This window comes from Vidua chalybeata, chromosome 1 (genome assembly GCF_026979565.1).
Source record: "Vidua chalybeata isolate OUT-0048 chromosome 1, bVidCha1 merged haplotype, whole genome shotgun sequence".
Lineage (NCBI taxonomy): Eukaryota > Metazoa > Chordata > Aves > Passeriformes > Viduidae > Vidua > Vidua chalybeata.
The window spans coordinates 52,280,147-52,296,632 of NC_071530.1; the positions used below are offsets into that span (position 1 = coordinate 52,280,147).

Consider the following 16,486-nt stretch of genomic DNA (forward strand, 5'->3'; position numbering starts at 1 on the left):
AGAAGCCAAGCCTAGAGAAAATAAACTGCAAATGCCCCAAGCTAAAAATGACACAGCTACAAAAATAAGACAGCACTATTTTTGCAACTACTAGGTGAATATATTCACTACTAGGTGAATATAGTACTTGCAAAATACCTCTTTCATTTTCGTTTCAAATGGCCCTTTACTAAAGCAAAAATGCTTTGTCTGTCTTAGTAGTTGTTAAAGAAGAACTGAAACTGTTGTATCCAGCATTGTGCTTGTAGCTTCACATCTAAAACTGTATCTTCAGGTCTTTTTTTTTTTTTTAATTAGGTTTTTCAACCTGGTATAATAAAATTTCAGTCTCCCCTGGAAATGCAGATTTCCCCAGAACTGAATGGCACTGAACACACCTCTCAGAAGCTTTGTTGCCCCATACCTGGGCTTGGCTGGGAAGGCTCTGCCTCAGAGTCACTTCCTCCTCCAGTGGGAACTCTCTCCACCCTGTTGTTTACCACAGTGTCATCTTCAGTCCTCTCTGTTGCGATGGTTCGCTGGATGTTTTGGTACCTAGATACATTCATAGAAAGGAACAAAAAGATTTAGTTAATAGAGGTGATTTCTGGTTGCTTTCTGCTTTAACAATCAGCATGTTTCTGAATGATTCCAATATTTCTATCTTCAGTGTACAACAGAGTAAGAGCACTGCTGACTCCTCTCTTGCAGCTGGTGCAGCTGCTCACACTTGGGCCAACCAGTACTCCGCAAACTTGGCATTTTTCAGTGACTAACAAATAGCCACAGAGGGTGCCAAGTCAGGAATACTCAAACTTTAAACATATATTTAGGCTACATGTTGCTACTTTGAGGCTTCCCTTTAAAACATCTAGACACCTGGAACCCAAAACTAGAGGTGGATCATGGTTCCTCCTCTCATTTAGCCTTATGGAAGCATAACCAATGAAGTAAGGATCAATCCTGTGATGCTCTGGGTAACTTTCAGTCTTTCTTATTAAATTACTGGATGCACATCCTGAACCATGAAAATAAATCATCTTTACCTGATGAAGAACAAACAATCTGGAGTATTTTGAATTCAGAGAAATCAAATTCTCCTTAACTTGTTCACTCATAGTGACAGATGAATTGGTGAACATGTTTTCTTTGGTTCTACTGGCAAATAATGAACATGTCTTATGTGTATTATAAATACATTTTTTACAGAAAGAGACAAGGAAAGAAAAATAAAGCATAAGGAGGAAGAAAGAACTAGAAAAAGAAAGAAAAGCAAAGCTAGAAAACAGGTGCTCTTAATTATTTTAATTAGCTTTTATTCCATCCTGATATTCTTAATCCTTCTTTCTCCATGGCATTTCCATGTGTATTTGAAACAGGATGGCTTTACTGCCTGCTTTTAATCTGATCCAGCGTTGTTTGTCTTCAATTTTTCTGACTTACACTCTTTGCTTTCCTCAGCTCAAGCTCTGACTTAAAGATTTTACTTACTTTCTGCCTCTTGATCTGTTAATGCACGCTTTATTCCAAATTAGAAGTTAGCCATGAGTAAGTTCCTTAAAGTGACATGGGATCATTAAAGACAAGAGTTAGGGTTTGGCTTTTTGATATCTCAAAAGACATAATCTCCAGCAGCTCATTGCAAACCAATCTTAGGCAAAAGGGCTGGAGATAATTAAGAAAAAATAATTAAACTTTTAATAGATTTATACTAAACTTTCACAATGCTACATGTCCCCCTCCAGTACTCAAAGTCATTTAAAGCTACATTTAGTGTATATTTTGATAGTTTTAAGAAAACATCCATCTTTACAAGGAAATTCTGACAGCAGGTTTTGCAACAGCATTAATTTACTGTAGTTTTAAAGCCTCTGTTTTAGACCTACATTTTGCAGCTTTATTCACTTGACTGCAGGCAACTGAATGAAGTTTCCATTCCAGTACTGGAGCAGTTTTACAACACCCACATGCAATAGAAAGGAAAAACCAACCACAAAACCCCCCAGGTTCATATAAGCACACATATAGAAAAACCCTGTACCTTCAATTTAATTAGATGGTAGAAAATCCCCACTGGCAAACCCCAAAGAGCAACAGCAGCTGTATGCCAACAAAAGACTATGCATTTCTTTTGCATCTCAATACTATAAAATCACCTTATATAAATACCCAAAAATGCCAAAGTAATTGGAGAAAACATTGGAAGTGCAAAAGTTAGGGAATGCCTCCTTTCAAAGTGATTTGTCAAAGAAATGGAACTTAAGAAATACCACACTGTGGCTGTCCTAACCATGATGGTTATAATTTCTTATGTTGATTATTATCTTTCAAACTAATGCAAAGACAAGTCTAGACATACATATGCTGCGAAGTATCCTTTCAATAGAGCTTGAACAACAAGGGCTGTTATCTGCTTGACCAACAAGTAAGCAAGTCAGGTAGTGCTCCAGAAAATGAGCAAGAGCCTTTAAAATAAGAAGCATGGATGTTTCTTTGGTGTTTGCCCAACACCTGGATTCCAGTTTTGCATTCCCAGTATTCTCAAGTGGCTTGTACAGCTAAAGGGAAGCTTGGAGCACAGAAGGAAAGCAGGACTAGGTTTAATCACAGCTATGGGTTTTTTTCAAGCTGAATTTCCAAAGCTTTGTGGTTTTGGCTGGGCTGGAAATACCAAGCTTCCTTGTAATATTTTGGTCTTTCCATTCCCTTACACAAATTGAACCAGGAAACCAAAAAAAAAAAAAAAAAAAAAAAAAAAAAAAAAAATTGTTTAAAAGAAAAGTCACCAAGCTTTTTCAAACTGCAGAGTGATGTTGAGTCCAAATTTTGTTTGAGGTTAGAGCAAAAGTTCAGGCTGCTGCTAATTCTATCAGCAATGTCTATGTTTGCTGTTGTCTCACCTAAAATGGCTCTCAGGTTTGTCTGCTGAAAAACATTTCAAACCATTAAGTTTGAAACACAACAAAACAAAATTCTGAAATGAGGGCTTAAAACAAAGTCCAATCCTCCACAGTGTTGATAATAACTGTGAAAAGCAGCTATTATTCCTGAAATGTGGAGACATGAAATATCTGAAATTAGATTTAGGACTAGAATAACTTGAAAAATATAACAGCCAGGTTAAAACTACAAAAATTACTTGCAAATACTCAGGACATTCAGTATGAATCCCTTTTATTAGAATCTTAGGAAAAGTTCACAGGTAACAATAGGAGATCTTTCTATTCAACTTCTCAAATCAATAGAGCTCCTTGGCAGAGAGAAGAGAATCCTTAGTCCCAAGAAGCCATGACATTTCATGTTTAATAACCTGCAAAGTCTCCAATGGAACTTGCATAAGTAGAGATTTGCCACTGCTGAAAACTCCATACTTCTCCCTTTGTAACTGGATATATGAATACTAAAAATGGAGCGATTCAAATAATATCAATCTTACTAACTCTCAATTCCCAACCCAGAGCAGTGATAATCAAGTAATACCCAAGACAGACAGACAGCCTACATGAAAACACTGAATAATATGAGGGAAGGAGGTCACAAAGACAATGCCTACGCTTCAGTTTCTGCTGTGATAGCTGGTTTAATGATTAACCTGCATTAACTAACAGAATGGTAAATCACTCTTATAAGCATTTATTCCTTTCATGGTTGTTCTGCACTTCCATAAGTTCAACAAAAAAAAAAAAAAAAAAAAAAAAAAAAAAAAAAAAAAAAAAAAAAAAAATTATTTCCACAACAGCTTTCTGGTTTCTGTGGCAGATAACTTGCTTAAGTGGTAGCCAAATAGTATGAGCTTTGACATGGCTAAAATCCCTCTTGAAGACCAATGCTAAATGGCAGAGAAGTCATATAATCCCTTGAAAGAATCTCCATTAAACATTCACTTTCTTAAGGGTTTTATTTTTTTTTTTGGTTTATTTTTGTTTTGTCTTTTTTATATTAACATGGCAGCTTGAGGCTTTATGAGCAAACCTATAATGAAAACAAATACCAAGCACGTTCTCTCATTTCTGCAAGACATAATACATGCTATGAAATACTACTCAAAATAATGCATTTTGGTAAAAAAGGATTATTCTTCAAGAGCGTTTTGATGGTGTCAGTTTAAGTTGGCCCAGTTCTCCCAGACTGCCTCATTAAGGGCACAGCAGCTCCCAAACTAGTCAAAGTACACTGAAACGAGCACTTTTAAACTCTGCATCCTTCTCTCAGCTGCAGAACTTTCTCTTAGCACAGAAGAAAAGGCCAAAAAACTTTTGTGGCATTTTACATGCTATAATTAAAATATAATTTCAGTCTTGCTTGTCCTTTTCTAGAAATGGCATCATTATAGTAAGCAGGGAATTAAAAAAAAACCCAAACCCTCTTTTTATGCAAAAATGGTAGATTTTTGACCAACTATTTGTTTTTTTTTCTTTCCTCTTAAATTTTGTCTAAAAAGCTAGCATGAGAAGAAAATGATAAACAAATCTATGAGTGGACTAGACAAACTAAACTAAAATATAAATGACGTTAAGAGGTATCTCAGCCAGCTCAGAATGAACTGACAGATTTACAGGGACCAATGCAACACTAAGCAGACCTGTCTACCTCTAGAAATGTGCATGGTCCTATTAGAGTAGGGCTCTGCCCTGGAGAAGGAGACAGACCTTTCAACAGGCCTAATTAGCTTGGGTAGAAACACCACATGGACATGGCAGCAATTCCAGTCAGGTCCCAAAAAGCTTTTTAGAACAGCACTAGGTGCTGACCCATCAATACCACTGCTACAGTTAAGTAGCAAGAGTGACTCCATGTTTTGGAAGAATACTCCCTTCCCTTCCAGTGCAAACGCTCACCGGCGGTTGAGCTGCTCCATTTGCTGGATGGAGCCAGACCTGTGGATCCCATCTGGCGTTGCTGCGGCTGTGGGCCGCTGCCACGTGGTGGTGCGGTTGACATGATCCACGTAGAACACTCTCCCATGGCTGTCTATCCGAGCTTCCCAATCTAGGGTTGGAAATAAAGGAAGGGATGATGCTGTCAGTGGGATGCCTTCCAGAAAACCTGCATGTGGGAGGTATGTACAGACACACACACACACACACACATATACACACAGACAGGGTATATACACACAGGAGATACTATATATATGTATAGCCCACATGCAATACATACCATGGGTATATAGTCAAAGTACACATTCAAGTGTGTATATCTATTATTTGCTTGTCTATGTATACATATATGCAGTATATGCATATACAGAAATATTTCGTACACAGCACACAGGTAGGCCATGGAGTTCACTACCACAGCACATGAAAAACTAGTGACACACAGAGGCTACATTTTTAAAAGGATGAGGTAATTTTTCAATTAGTGATACTGCTTGGCTGGATTCACTGCAGGTCGGAGTGGCCACAAAGAACTGACCCTTACAAGAAGATTACATCTGAGCTAATATGGCAAAACCCATTTTTCCCTTTTTGTTATGTTTCAGAACAAACATGTTTCATTTCTCTCCCTTTTGCAAAGTGGCTTCAAAGGACAGCATACAGCAATTAAAGGCTTCACTGAAAACTGATGACAGACTCTTTGGACATACCTTAGAAATCTCTCTAAACAGAGAATTGCTCTCATGAATGCAAACTAGATTGGGAGTCTGCAGACTAATATTGAGCCTTCTATCATTATTGTTTTCTACTACTGCTATTGTTCTCCCATGATTGAAAACGAAAAATGATTTGGTATATGATGGCTTGTGGAAAATGGTAATGTTGATAAAAAATAGTTTGCAACAGAAGAAATTCAGAAATGAGTTAGCTAGCAAAGCCACATATCGAACTGGTTGGAATGCATGGAGAAGTGGAATAAATTAGGCTTGCTAGTTTCATATTCCCACATGACCCATCAGCTGATGACACATCTATGTAAATACATGCACATACTTTCTACACATGTTTAGATGCAAACCTCATTTGCATTCACACACAAATCCACATATGGTGATTACCTTTGAGGGCAAACACTTCCTCATATTCCCATATTCTTACTATGATGCCATCTTCCCTGATGAGTTCACTCCTCCTATGGTGTTCTATGATCCAATTCAGGGTCATCTGAATTTCATACTTTATGTATTTCACTTCCTATTCTCTAAAAGCAGGATGGAAATTGCACCTTTTCCTACTATATTTGGAAACCTGTGCTTCATGACCAGTTCCCATCCTTTGAATGCTGGCCCCGACTAAACCTATTTCCCATATTTGATCCTAGACAAGTGTAGGCTATCTGAAGTCCAGGGCTAGTTGCCCCTGACAGCTGAATACCACAGACCTTAAAAGATGGGTGCTGGGAGTCCTTGGAGAAATTTTCTGTAAGACTCCAAGACAAGAAGAGCCATAAACACATGCATTGCTTCTTTCAAAGCTACCACAGTCCTTAAAGACACAAACCCTATAGTCACACCATGGGCACTCATGCAACATCTCTCACTGTGAAAATCACTACATTATTTAAGGAGAGGACTCTCTCTTCCTCCTCCAAAGTTTCCCAACGATGTGGTAGCTGTTTCAAGAACAAGATCACAGCTTTGTGAAAACCATGTCTAGAACATAAGACAGTGAAAAAAGCACATCAAATGCAACATATGCACATTGAGGTAAATCAGACTGACACATAAGGCAGGTTGAAGGCCAGAGCCTTGCTGAGCATGCTGGCACTAGTGGCAGGTGTACCACTGTGGGTGGGAAATGGCCCTTCTGGAGCTATGCATTATCTGCAGTATCCGCAAGGAAATAACCTTGACCAGATCAAAGATAATCCAGCTCAACATCATGAAGATCTTAATTTTCCTTGCTGTTTTCTGGCAAAGAACAAATCCTAGCCCTCACTCCACACTACTGCTGTACCTCGTAACAAGTTAAGAATGACATAGGTCAACATAGAATTAGAAGCTTGTAGGCAGTGCTGGAGAACCACACTCTAGACAGCCTACAGAAGACACCAATTGGTCATACTGGTCTAAGCCTGCTGACGGACACTTAGCAAGAATAAATATATCCAGTTACACAGCCAAACAAGGTATTATAATAGATCCCTGTGCACCATGATCTCTACAGCTCTCTATTTTGCAGTAATTAAGTACAGCTTTGAGTTCCTAAGCTTCTAAGCATGATATTTGGAAACTTAGGAGTAAGGAAGCTTGTCCAGAACTTGGAGATCACAGTGAAAACATCAGGTCAGAGTGACTTCATCAGGTCATTATGACTTCAGGAAGGCTGTCTCTGTCAGATGTGTCAGACATACAGCAACAGTATGTATAGACACGAACTACACCTGTCAGTGAGTGTTGCTTTATTCACTGCTTTACGGGTATGTCCACCTGAAACCATGGGCTGACACTGGCATGCTAAAACATTATAAACTGTGTTTCTTATGCTCCTTGCAATAGCATTGTTAGTCAGCTGAGTAACTCTTCTTTTGGTTACCTGGGAAGGCTGTCAGAGGGTGGCAGGTACAACTTTAGTTGTATGCAGGTAGCAGGTGTACTTCCTACCTTCCCACAAGACAGCCTGTAAGTCACACAAGTCACTGAAGCTCTCTGAATATGATACCAGATTTATGGACAGATGGATGGATACCTGCACAGTGAGACAAACAGACTGCCAGGTGAACAGACAGGCAGAACTCTGCTTCCAAGCTGTGCTCAAGTCCCTTCATCCTGCTTCAGGGGCAAAGGTGATCTAGGACGCAGCCAAATTTCCTCAGGGTCTTTTGTTAAGTTTTCCAGGTAAAATAAGACTGACTACTACAAAGACTAACCTCTATCTAACCTTCACAGTAAGAGCATGCTAGAGCATGGGCTAGGGATGTAAGAATACTGGTTCTGTTCTCCAGTGATCCTCCTCCACCAGCCAAGTCATATTTCACAGCAGCCTCTGAAACTGCTCTGATTTTTATCAGAAGATGCAACTGTTTCTGGCTGGACCATGAGGGCAAAGAAAATACATTGCCTTTTCCTCTCCAAGCTCAGCTACACCTTCGGCAAAGCACAGCTCTGAACTGGGCACATGTATTTTTCTTGGCTTCAGTTCTGTAGGGTTTCCAAACACAGGAATAATAAGGGGTGAATGGTAATGCCGTTATGAGGCCGTGCAAACACTGCAAATCTTCTGTGAATCTCGTATCAGACATAACCTTCAGACCGGTCATTATGAAACTCCTACATAAATAATGACTCTGTTCTCTTCATTTTCCCAAATAAAACTGTCTGAAATTAAATTTCCTCCCCGAGACCAGCTGTTGTTGGGTTATAATGAAATCAAGCTATTCAGAAAACTATTCAAAAGAGAAAGAAGTCTGTTCAGAAGATTCTCCATGACCTAAATAAAATCAGTTAACACTTGCAGCACTGGCAGATTACCTTCACCTCTGCTTACAGATGGAAGCCAACACTGCAAATGAGAAGTAAACCAGCTTTGATCATATAACTTGGGTTTAAAATATAAAGTTTTTTCCTTTCACATGATTGAAGAACTATTTATCTAGTATTAAGAGTTATTAAAGGCACTGAGATAGCAATACTGAATTTAAGGAAAAGAAAAATTTCTAGATTAAGGCTATGGTTTTCATTTTGAAATGACAGCAAAATTCCATGGAGAGTTTTTGGAAACCAGTTTCCTAAGTGATATTATTCAATTCAACTTTTTTCCCACTCAAAGTTAACTTATTACATCTATTCCTATTAAGATAAATATATTTAAGCACAAAGTGTCAGCCTTTATTGCAAAAATGGTGCTATATGCTACTGTTGAAACAGAATCCTACACAGGGATATCACTTCTGTACTTTATCATCACATATTGCATTTCATGTCCTTGCACCCTGTTGTGAAAGCACTTGAGAAAACAATGGTAGAAATACTTGCCTTTTGAGGATAACTATAAGAAAGAGGAAAAATGTATTAAATTGGTGCTGGAAGAACATGGAATTGATTTACAGTATATTCTGTTTACCTGAGCTGGTGTTAGTGTGCTATCATTAAGTCATCTGATAGGGAATGTGCCCAATCCACAAAGTGTTGCGGTAAGAGTGGGAGGAAGAGAACTATTTCCCTGTTACAGAGGTAACCGTTCCCATTTCATCATTTACTGGCAAGCCACAGTGGGACTCTAAAAAGACTTTATTGGGCTAAAGGCATTTGAATCATTCATGCTACTGTGAGGCTGACGCCAGCATCGGGGCTATTTTCAGCTCAGGGAATACTGACAGCATGGTTGGCAAATGATGAACTATTTTTCAAAGGCACCATAGGCCAAATAAGTGTGTTCCCGTCTTGGGCTTTGAAGAAAATAGAGTGCTTTGTTTGTATGCCTGGTTGTTTTTGTAAGGCACTGCACATTTCAGGCTGTGAAATCCTGTGCTCTGTTGAAAGGTGATCAGCTGCACGTTGCAGGGCACAGAGTGCACTCTGCTGGGCACCGAACGCCAGTGCAAGAAGCAGGGTAATCCTCCAGGAATCCATAAAGGGAAGGCTACAGAGACAAGTAAAAACAACTCCAGCAGTTGCTTTGGTGTTAAAAATCCCGTATTATCAGACTGCTAATCTATTACAATATTTAAAACCCTCTCACTTTTATTCAACGCAAGTGTAGACTCCACTACAGTGCATAATAAACATAAAGTTCACTGATTATCAAATCCAAGGTCAGTATAACAAGACCACTGTACATGAACTGCCTTTTCCCAACCTCTGCTGGTTTTGTTCAGATTTGGACCTGTCTGTCCCAGGAGCATCCTCACTGTGAAAGGGCTGCTGCTGGACCTGCATGCAGACTTGACAGACCACAGGGACTGCCATCCCAAACCATCTTTGAAGTTGGTTACAGAAAACCTGGAGACAAACATTACAGAAAAATCAGAGTACTTTGCTGATACACCATCCAGAAAGCCTTATAGCCAGGCTTCCAGAACAACTGACAGATCCCAATCATTCAAGTCTGTACACACTGACTGGAAAAAGGGAATAATATTTTTATTTCAGGGAAGAAGATGGGCCAAAGCAGAGAGGGAGGTTATGGGGCTTGTCCAAAACAACATGACAACACTTTAAGTCAGGATCAAATAAGGGAAACAAAAGGGCCTATTGTTTGCGTTTTGGAGAATGTATATACAAAACAGACGGGGTTCTTCAGAAAGACATACTGACCTCTACACTGAGTTAACAGGAAAAGCTGAAAAATGCAATAAAATAAAAAAAACTAAAGCTTACTTGGTGGAAGAGGCTCATCGATAGTTGGGTAGTGATGATGGTCAGGCCTCAGAGAAGGAAGCTGGCTGACTGGCTGAGAATTATGGAGTAAAGGACAATCACCTATGGACAAGATATTCAAGACATTGACAGTCATTCACTGTTTTTACAATGTGGTTCAAAAATGTGTTACTGTAAAACAAGTGATTATTTTAAAAATAGGTTAACCTGATGTACTAGCATCTCTGGGTATTCCTATTTTCAAGGCACTGTTTTAATAGCAACTCATATGGCACAGAAGTATTAAAATAATGCAGTCAAGTCTCTTGAGTCAATGCTGAACTATTATGGGCCAGATTCTGGACTCACAGACACACAAGTGTAAGCGATAGAAGAATCAGGCTTGATCTCTGAGAAATACTGTTAGTGTACAACTAAGCTCAAGCTTCTGCAGCAACTGGTAGGAACATGCAAAATCCTGGTTCCAACTTTTAACTCATTCCATCAGTGGAATAAAAGGCTAAAAGCTGCCTTGCATCTTTCTCTCCTTTTCAAAAAGGTCAATGGCTGCATATGTAGATTGTAATGGCAGGATTTTGCAGTCCCTGCAAAGCAGAAGATCATCCCCTTCTGTAGGTATTTTTCAAAATTCAAAGAGTCCACCTTGGGTTGAAGGAGAGAGAATGAGAGAAGGACCAGAAACAGGTAGGAGACAGGTGGTAGAAGAGGACAAAAGATAGTGAGATATAGTCAGGATCCGAGATAAGGAAAGAAGATCTGAGACAGAGAAGAGGAAAAGAAGAAGAAGCAGAAGAAGAAGAAGAAGAAAAAGAGGCACACAGGATACAGTGCAGAGTAAGTTTTTAAATACTAGCATTGTATATATGTCCACATATAGAATCACAGAATGGCTTGGATTGGAACGGACCTTAAAGATCATTTCATTCCAATTGCCCTGCCATATTTAAATATGAAATAAATGAAACCTAAGTAAATGTCCAAACTCATGGTCTGTTGAGAAGAACAAGTAACTTAAGATCAAGTCAATGCTTATAGAATCCTTTAAGAAACGAAGACGTTTTAGTAGGGATGAAAAAGCATTCCATCTCTTAGACTTAACATGCTAAAACTTCACAGGTTCCAGAATAAAGATTCCTTCTTGCCTTGTCTCTAAAATCTTAGAAACCAGGACTATTTATCTTACTAATGGACATATTTGCATATTGTGTGGTAACAGTTTTTGACTATAACTTCCAGCTTGGCTTGTTAATACAGATATACTCCAAATTGCATACACATATTTACTTGAATCAGAAAGATGCAGCTTATGGAAAAAGATATATTAAGCTGAATGGTTCTGGTGATTCTGGGAATGCTAAGCCAAATTCACTATGTACAAGCTGGTTTAGCTCTCTTTAATGTTAGAATCTTAACAGCCTAAGAATGAATATTTTGTAAAGATCCCTAAACATATACCAATCAAATGTAAAAACAAATTTATCGGGAAAAAAAAATTTCTTAAAAAACCAACAGCTAGAATGCAGAAGCCAATTTTGTATAAAAGTATAACAAACCTCACACCACTCAGAAACGAGAAAAATTACTTCGACAAAAATATTCCCCCTTCTAGGTGCTCTGATGATACTGTATGGCCTGTTAAATGCCTTCATTAAACCACTTGTGTATAGGTGTATCTCACAGATATATCTGCTGTGTGTTTTGAACAGACAGCAGAGTTACATAAGTTTATGACTCATTGCTAAAAGTCCATCTCTCACAGCCTTAAAAATTGTGCTGTTACTAGACATGTAGCATCGACTACCAGATCACCCATCTATGTTTCTTTACTTACCTCACCACAATTGACTCTCCCCTAGTCAAGATAGTTACGCCAAGCCAGCAGAAGCATGGTAGTGTCAGTCACCTGGAGTGGGTGAAGGTGACCACATCTACTGTATTTGTAACAGCTTCCAAGTCATGAAGAGACCTACACATTGACTGAAGCACCCCAGGTGACACCAAGAGAGTGCTAACAGCTGGGCTGCCCTTCAGACACATGCTCAGCTAAACAAGGCAAAGCCACCATGGACACTGCAGTGCTCTTTATAGAGGCTCAAGTCTTGGTGCTGTACTGAATCCATATGCAGACGACACCCTCTCCCACCACATCCCCTATCAAAAGCTCACACAGTTCAAAACAACCACCAAGCCTGTAGATACGCTCTCACACATACACAACCTTGTGCTCCCTTCTCTATACTTGCATATAAATGCTGTTGACAAGCAAAGGCTCTCACCTGCAAGGAAGGAAGCTGGGTTTCTATGCCCATGTACTTCTGAAAATTTAATTATTTGTACTAGATTCTGCTCTACAGACTCAGTAATTCCCTAGTCCCAGCTGTCTACAAAGTATTTACACAGGCTGGTAAATTTTTTCTGCAGGGGTAGGGTCTGTGGCAAAGGAAGTTGTGAGTAAATAAATTGGGAATGGAGAAAGAAAACACAGATGAATACTTTAATTGGAGCTCCTCAGTGATACCCAAATAGGTTATCCTTTTGCTACCATCTTAATTTGGTGTCACTTGGAGAGAGATGACTCAGAATTAGGGAATGCAAAGACTACCTCTTGACCTTCCTGCATACTCCTGAGCTGCAGCTGAGTCCTTTACTTCTTCAGCTGGAGAAAAATTATGAACTAGCTGAAGAAGAGAGGAGTGATCAACTCTCCTTCTTCATGTAACGGCAGAGAGCATGAAAGGAGTTACCAAAGAGGGGGACTTAATGTAACTGTGAAGGAATTGGAAAAAATAGTACCTAAACTACAGGAAAAAAAGAAAAAAAAGAAAAAAAAAAAATTCTATCTCTAGGGAAGGACAGGGATACAAGAACTTTATTTCATATTGTTAAATTTCCAAAGTGTCTAAGAAAAAATATAAATCTCTGTTGAGTTGCCCTATGATCGGTGATATCTGAGGTACATTTGTTTGACACTTGGAGAATTGGAACAAATGGGGCTTGAAAACTGTTTGTAAGAGCTTATGTATGGCTAACAAACATTTACAGAAACTGGCCCAGACCTTTATGTGGTACAAATCAGCATATCTGCCCTTTGACATGCACAAGCTGGTCCTCTCACTGACTATCAGAGACATGGCAGCACATCAGACATGTGATATGGAAAATCCCAGGAAAAAAGGAATGAGTTGGTGGATGTGATAATGCTGATCTGCCACATAACTAAAGTAGCTGATCTTGATTTTACAATGATGCATGTATATCTACATTAATTCATATATACAGATCCCTACCTGATTTAGTTTGTTTTGCTGGGATTTTTAAGTATAGACTCAATCATCCAACCCTCCCTTATATTTGGCCCAGCTCACAGCCCCTGAGTTTGTAAGAAATGAACTGTAAGCTATCTGAAACCTCAATTATCTGATGCCTTCTGTGACATCTAGATAATCAGGGTTGCCCAGCGCATCAGTTCTCAGGATCTAACCTTCTCTTCTGCTGCTTGGACCTGCTACTGGGGTGTCTAGACCCTCTGTGGCTCTCTGTGGATTCCCACCATGAGCTACTAGTTCATCTGGCCACTGGGAGGAGCCATCCACTTGCTCCCTGTCCAGCTCGGGACTCTGCACTGAATCTGGCACTGACTCAAAAGCACTGTTCTCCTCCTCATCATCATCCTGTGAGGAAAAGACCGTGCTCTCAGAAATCTTTGCACTGTCGACGGAGGAGAAGCGTGTATGGCTGGAGAAGCGATTGTTACTGTCGTAACAGGAGGTGCTGTAGCACGAAGTGCTGTAGCAGGAGGTGCTGTAGCAGGAGGTGCTGTAGCAAGAGGTGTCGCACGCCTCACATTCGTTGTCACCATTGGGCCTGGAGCTCGACTCGCTCTCACTTCCTGTCCTGGGGGGTTCCCCATCCAACAGCCCATCATTCAAGTCAGAGAGTTGCTCATCCAAGGTCCCAGGAGGCACCGTGCTCTGGCTGAAGTTCTCTTCAGCCTCATTTTCCAGAGGAGGCTCTGCTGCCATGATCTCACTCTCACTGACCACCTCCTTATCCATCACCTCCTTGACAGTAGACTCCTCATCATTCTCCTTGCCATTACCACCATCTTGGTCTTCTTCCCCATCGCTGCTTATCTGTGCCGAGGGCAGGCTATGGAGCAGGTTGTGTATCCGTATGTAGTGTGTGCGAGGGGTCTCTGGCTCACCACAAGCTGAAGCTATGACTGTCTCAAGTTCAGACACAGGCAGGGAGCACGGCCTGTTTTTCCTCTTTGCTGTGGTCCTCAGTTGTAGCTTGCTGTCTTCCTCCTCCTGGGCTGAAGCCCCTTCTTCTTCTTCTTCTTCCTGACTCTTCTCTAGGTCTTTTCCAGCATGCACATCTGCACTCACCTCATCAATATCTACTGTTTCTATGCTGGTCAAGACTCCACCATCTCCCTGAATACCAGAATTGACTTTGTTATTTTCCCTAACTTCGGGCTCAGGAGGAGACATGCAAGCCATCAGATCCGACTGTTCCACGAGGTCCGTAGCACTCGAAGAAGGCAGCACTTCTCCTGGGATGGATTCCAAGGGTTCAGGAACTGGCACCGCATCAATCTCCCCATCTCCTGCTAGCTCTTCATTTAAGCTGTTCTGGTTGACTTCCCCAGGTGGTTTGACAGCCCCTGGGCTATCGACACTGTTCACACTGTATCCATTTAGCTGTTCTGGAGCTGCACTTTCTGAGGTCACTGTGTTGATACATGGAGGCTCACCGAGGCTTTCCTCTGTGGGGTTGTTCACAGGGCTTTCCGGGAGGTCAGCTGGCTCAGGATCTGCACTAATGGAGACCTCTTCATCATCTGTATGAGACAGGAAAAGGAATTACTTACTCTTTTAACAAGAAGTGTTGACTGAACCAGAGGGTTGGCTGTGGGGGCACAAGCATCCACAGCAATCTGAGAAAATTAAAAGCATAAATTACAGTGTGAAATGAGTGGGCAATTGAATAACTATCAAGAAGTGCTCAGGTTTTTTTGCTAGGCAATCTTTGTACAGTGGATTTAATCATGGGTTTACTCATGATGGTAATCTGTATGCAGCACCCTGCCTCCTTGCAGCATTACCTGAAGGTAACTCCTTCTTGAAACTTCTCCTTGAGCCAAAATGGCATCAGAGGAATATTATGGGAATATTATGGGAATATTATGGGAATCAGGGAAGTTTTCTCTGACATTTTAATGACAGTCTTCTTGTCACACTGAAGCTGGCAAGACTCTACAACAGAGAACGTAAAAAACTGTGTTTACCACCCCTGAAAGGCAAAAACTTCCCCCAAAATATCCCCTGACATGATCCTCATCTGTACCACCTCCTCTCAGATGTCAAACAACCTGTGCTCTTTCATGCCATCCAAATAGTCAAAAGACAGAAATCAAGGTTTTCCAGCAAGTGAAAAGCAATGGTTTCCCAGCCACTGTTGGCTTGACAAACTGAAGCAGAGAGGGCAGAGAGCCTGAGAAGCAAAGAGTTCCTGAGAAATACTGTTGAGACTGTGACACAAAAACCAAGGTTTATGGTGGTAATCATAGGCCATGATGACAGTCACTTCCAAATTACTACAAGAGAACATGAACCAAAACCAAACCAAAGTGGAGGCAAGAAGTGGAACACAGAATTATTTTTTGTTTTACTTTTTACATTTTTCATTAAAAATAATTAAACTGAGAAATTTTCTAATCATCTTTGCTATTACATTCTCCATTTTTACTTATGAAGTGCTCAAATGCAGATGACTACAAATAGCAGACCACATAATCACTAGGGCAGGTGATAGAGAAGCAGATGAGACTTCAGTTTTACACTCTCTTCTCTCCCATTGATGTGGTGGAGTATTTGGAACAGCCAATAACAGGGGAATATGAGACACTAGTAGCTCTGTCCTAAGGGGAAAGAGGGAAGAAATTGTGACTCACAATGCATCCTGTGATGCGGGACTTTATGCACTTCCCTTTGCTCATGACTGTACCTGAAGTCCCAGAGCAGCTCAGAATTAATGCAGATTTCTAAAGAGAAAGAATGGAAACCAAAAGAAAGGAAAAAAAAAATCTAGAAATCTAGATGAATGATGGGTTAAGACTGAGAATTACCTGGATGGATGGAAGAAGTTATCTCAAATCGGAACTGCAGCTGGCCACTGACATGATCTGTAGGAAGTCTGCGACCCAAAGTGTAGCTTACAACCCTGTCCCTGAAAGAAAACAAATAT

At 40.3% G+C, this 16,486-nt stretch overlaps 1 protein-coding gene across 2 annotated transcripts in view; it reads right to left on the reverse strand.

Moving 5' to 3' along the window:
- The window catches only part of HECW1 (HECT, C2 and WW domain containing E3 ubiquitin protein ligase 1), a 251,088-nt gene that overhangs the window by 54,176 nt on the left and 180,426 nt on the right, over nt 1-16,486 (reverse strand). For both annotated transcript variants that reach the window (XM_053933981.1, XM_053934027.1), the window contains 5 exons: nt 16,368-16,468; nt 13,719-15,080; nt 10,238-10,339; nt 4,818-4,968; nt 404-534 (listed from right to left, as the gene is read on the reverse strand). In XM_053933981.1, the coding sequence (XP_053789956.1) occupies nt 404-534; nt 4,818-4,968; nt 10,238-10,339; nt 13,719-15,080; nt 16,368-16,468 (1,847 nt within the window). The remainder of the gene's footprint in view (nt 1-403; nt 535-4,817; nt 4,969-10,237; nt 10,340-13,718; nt 15,081-16,367; nt 16,469-16,486) is intronic.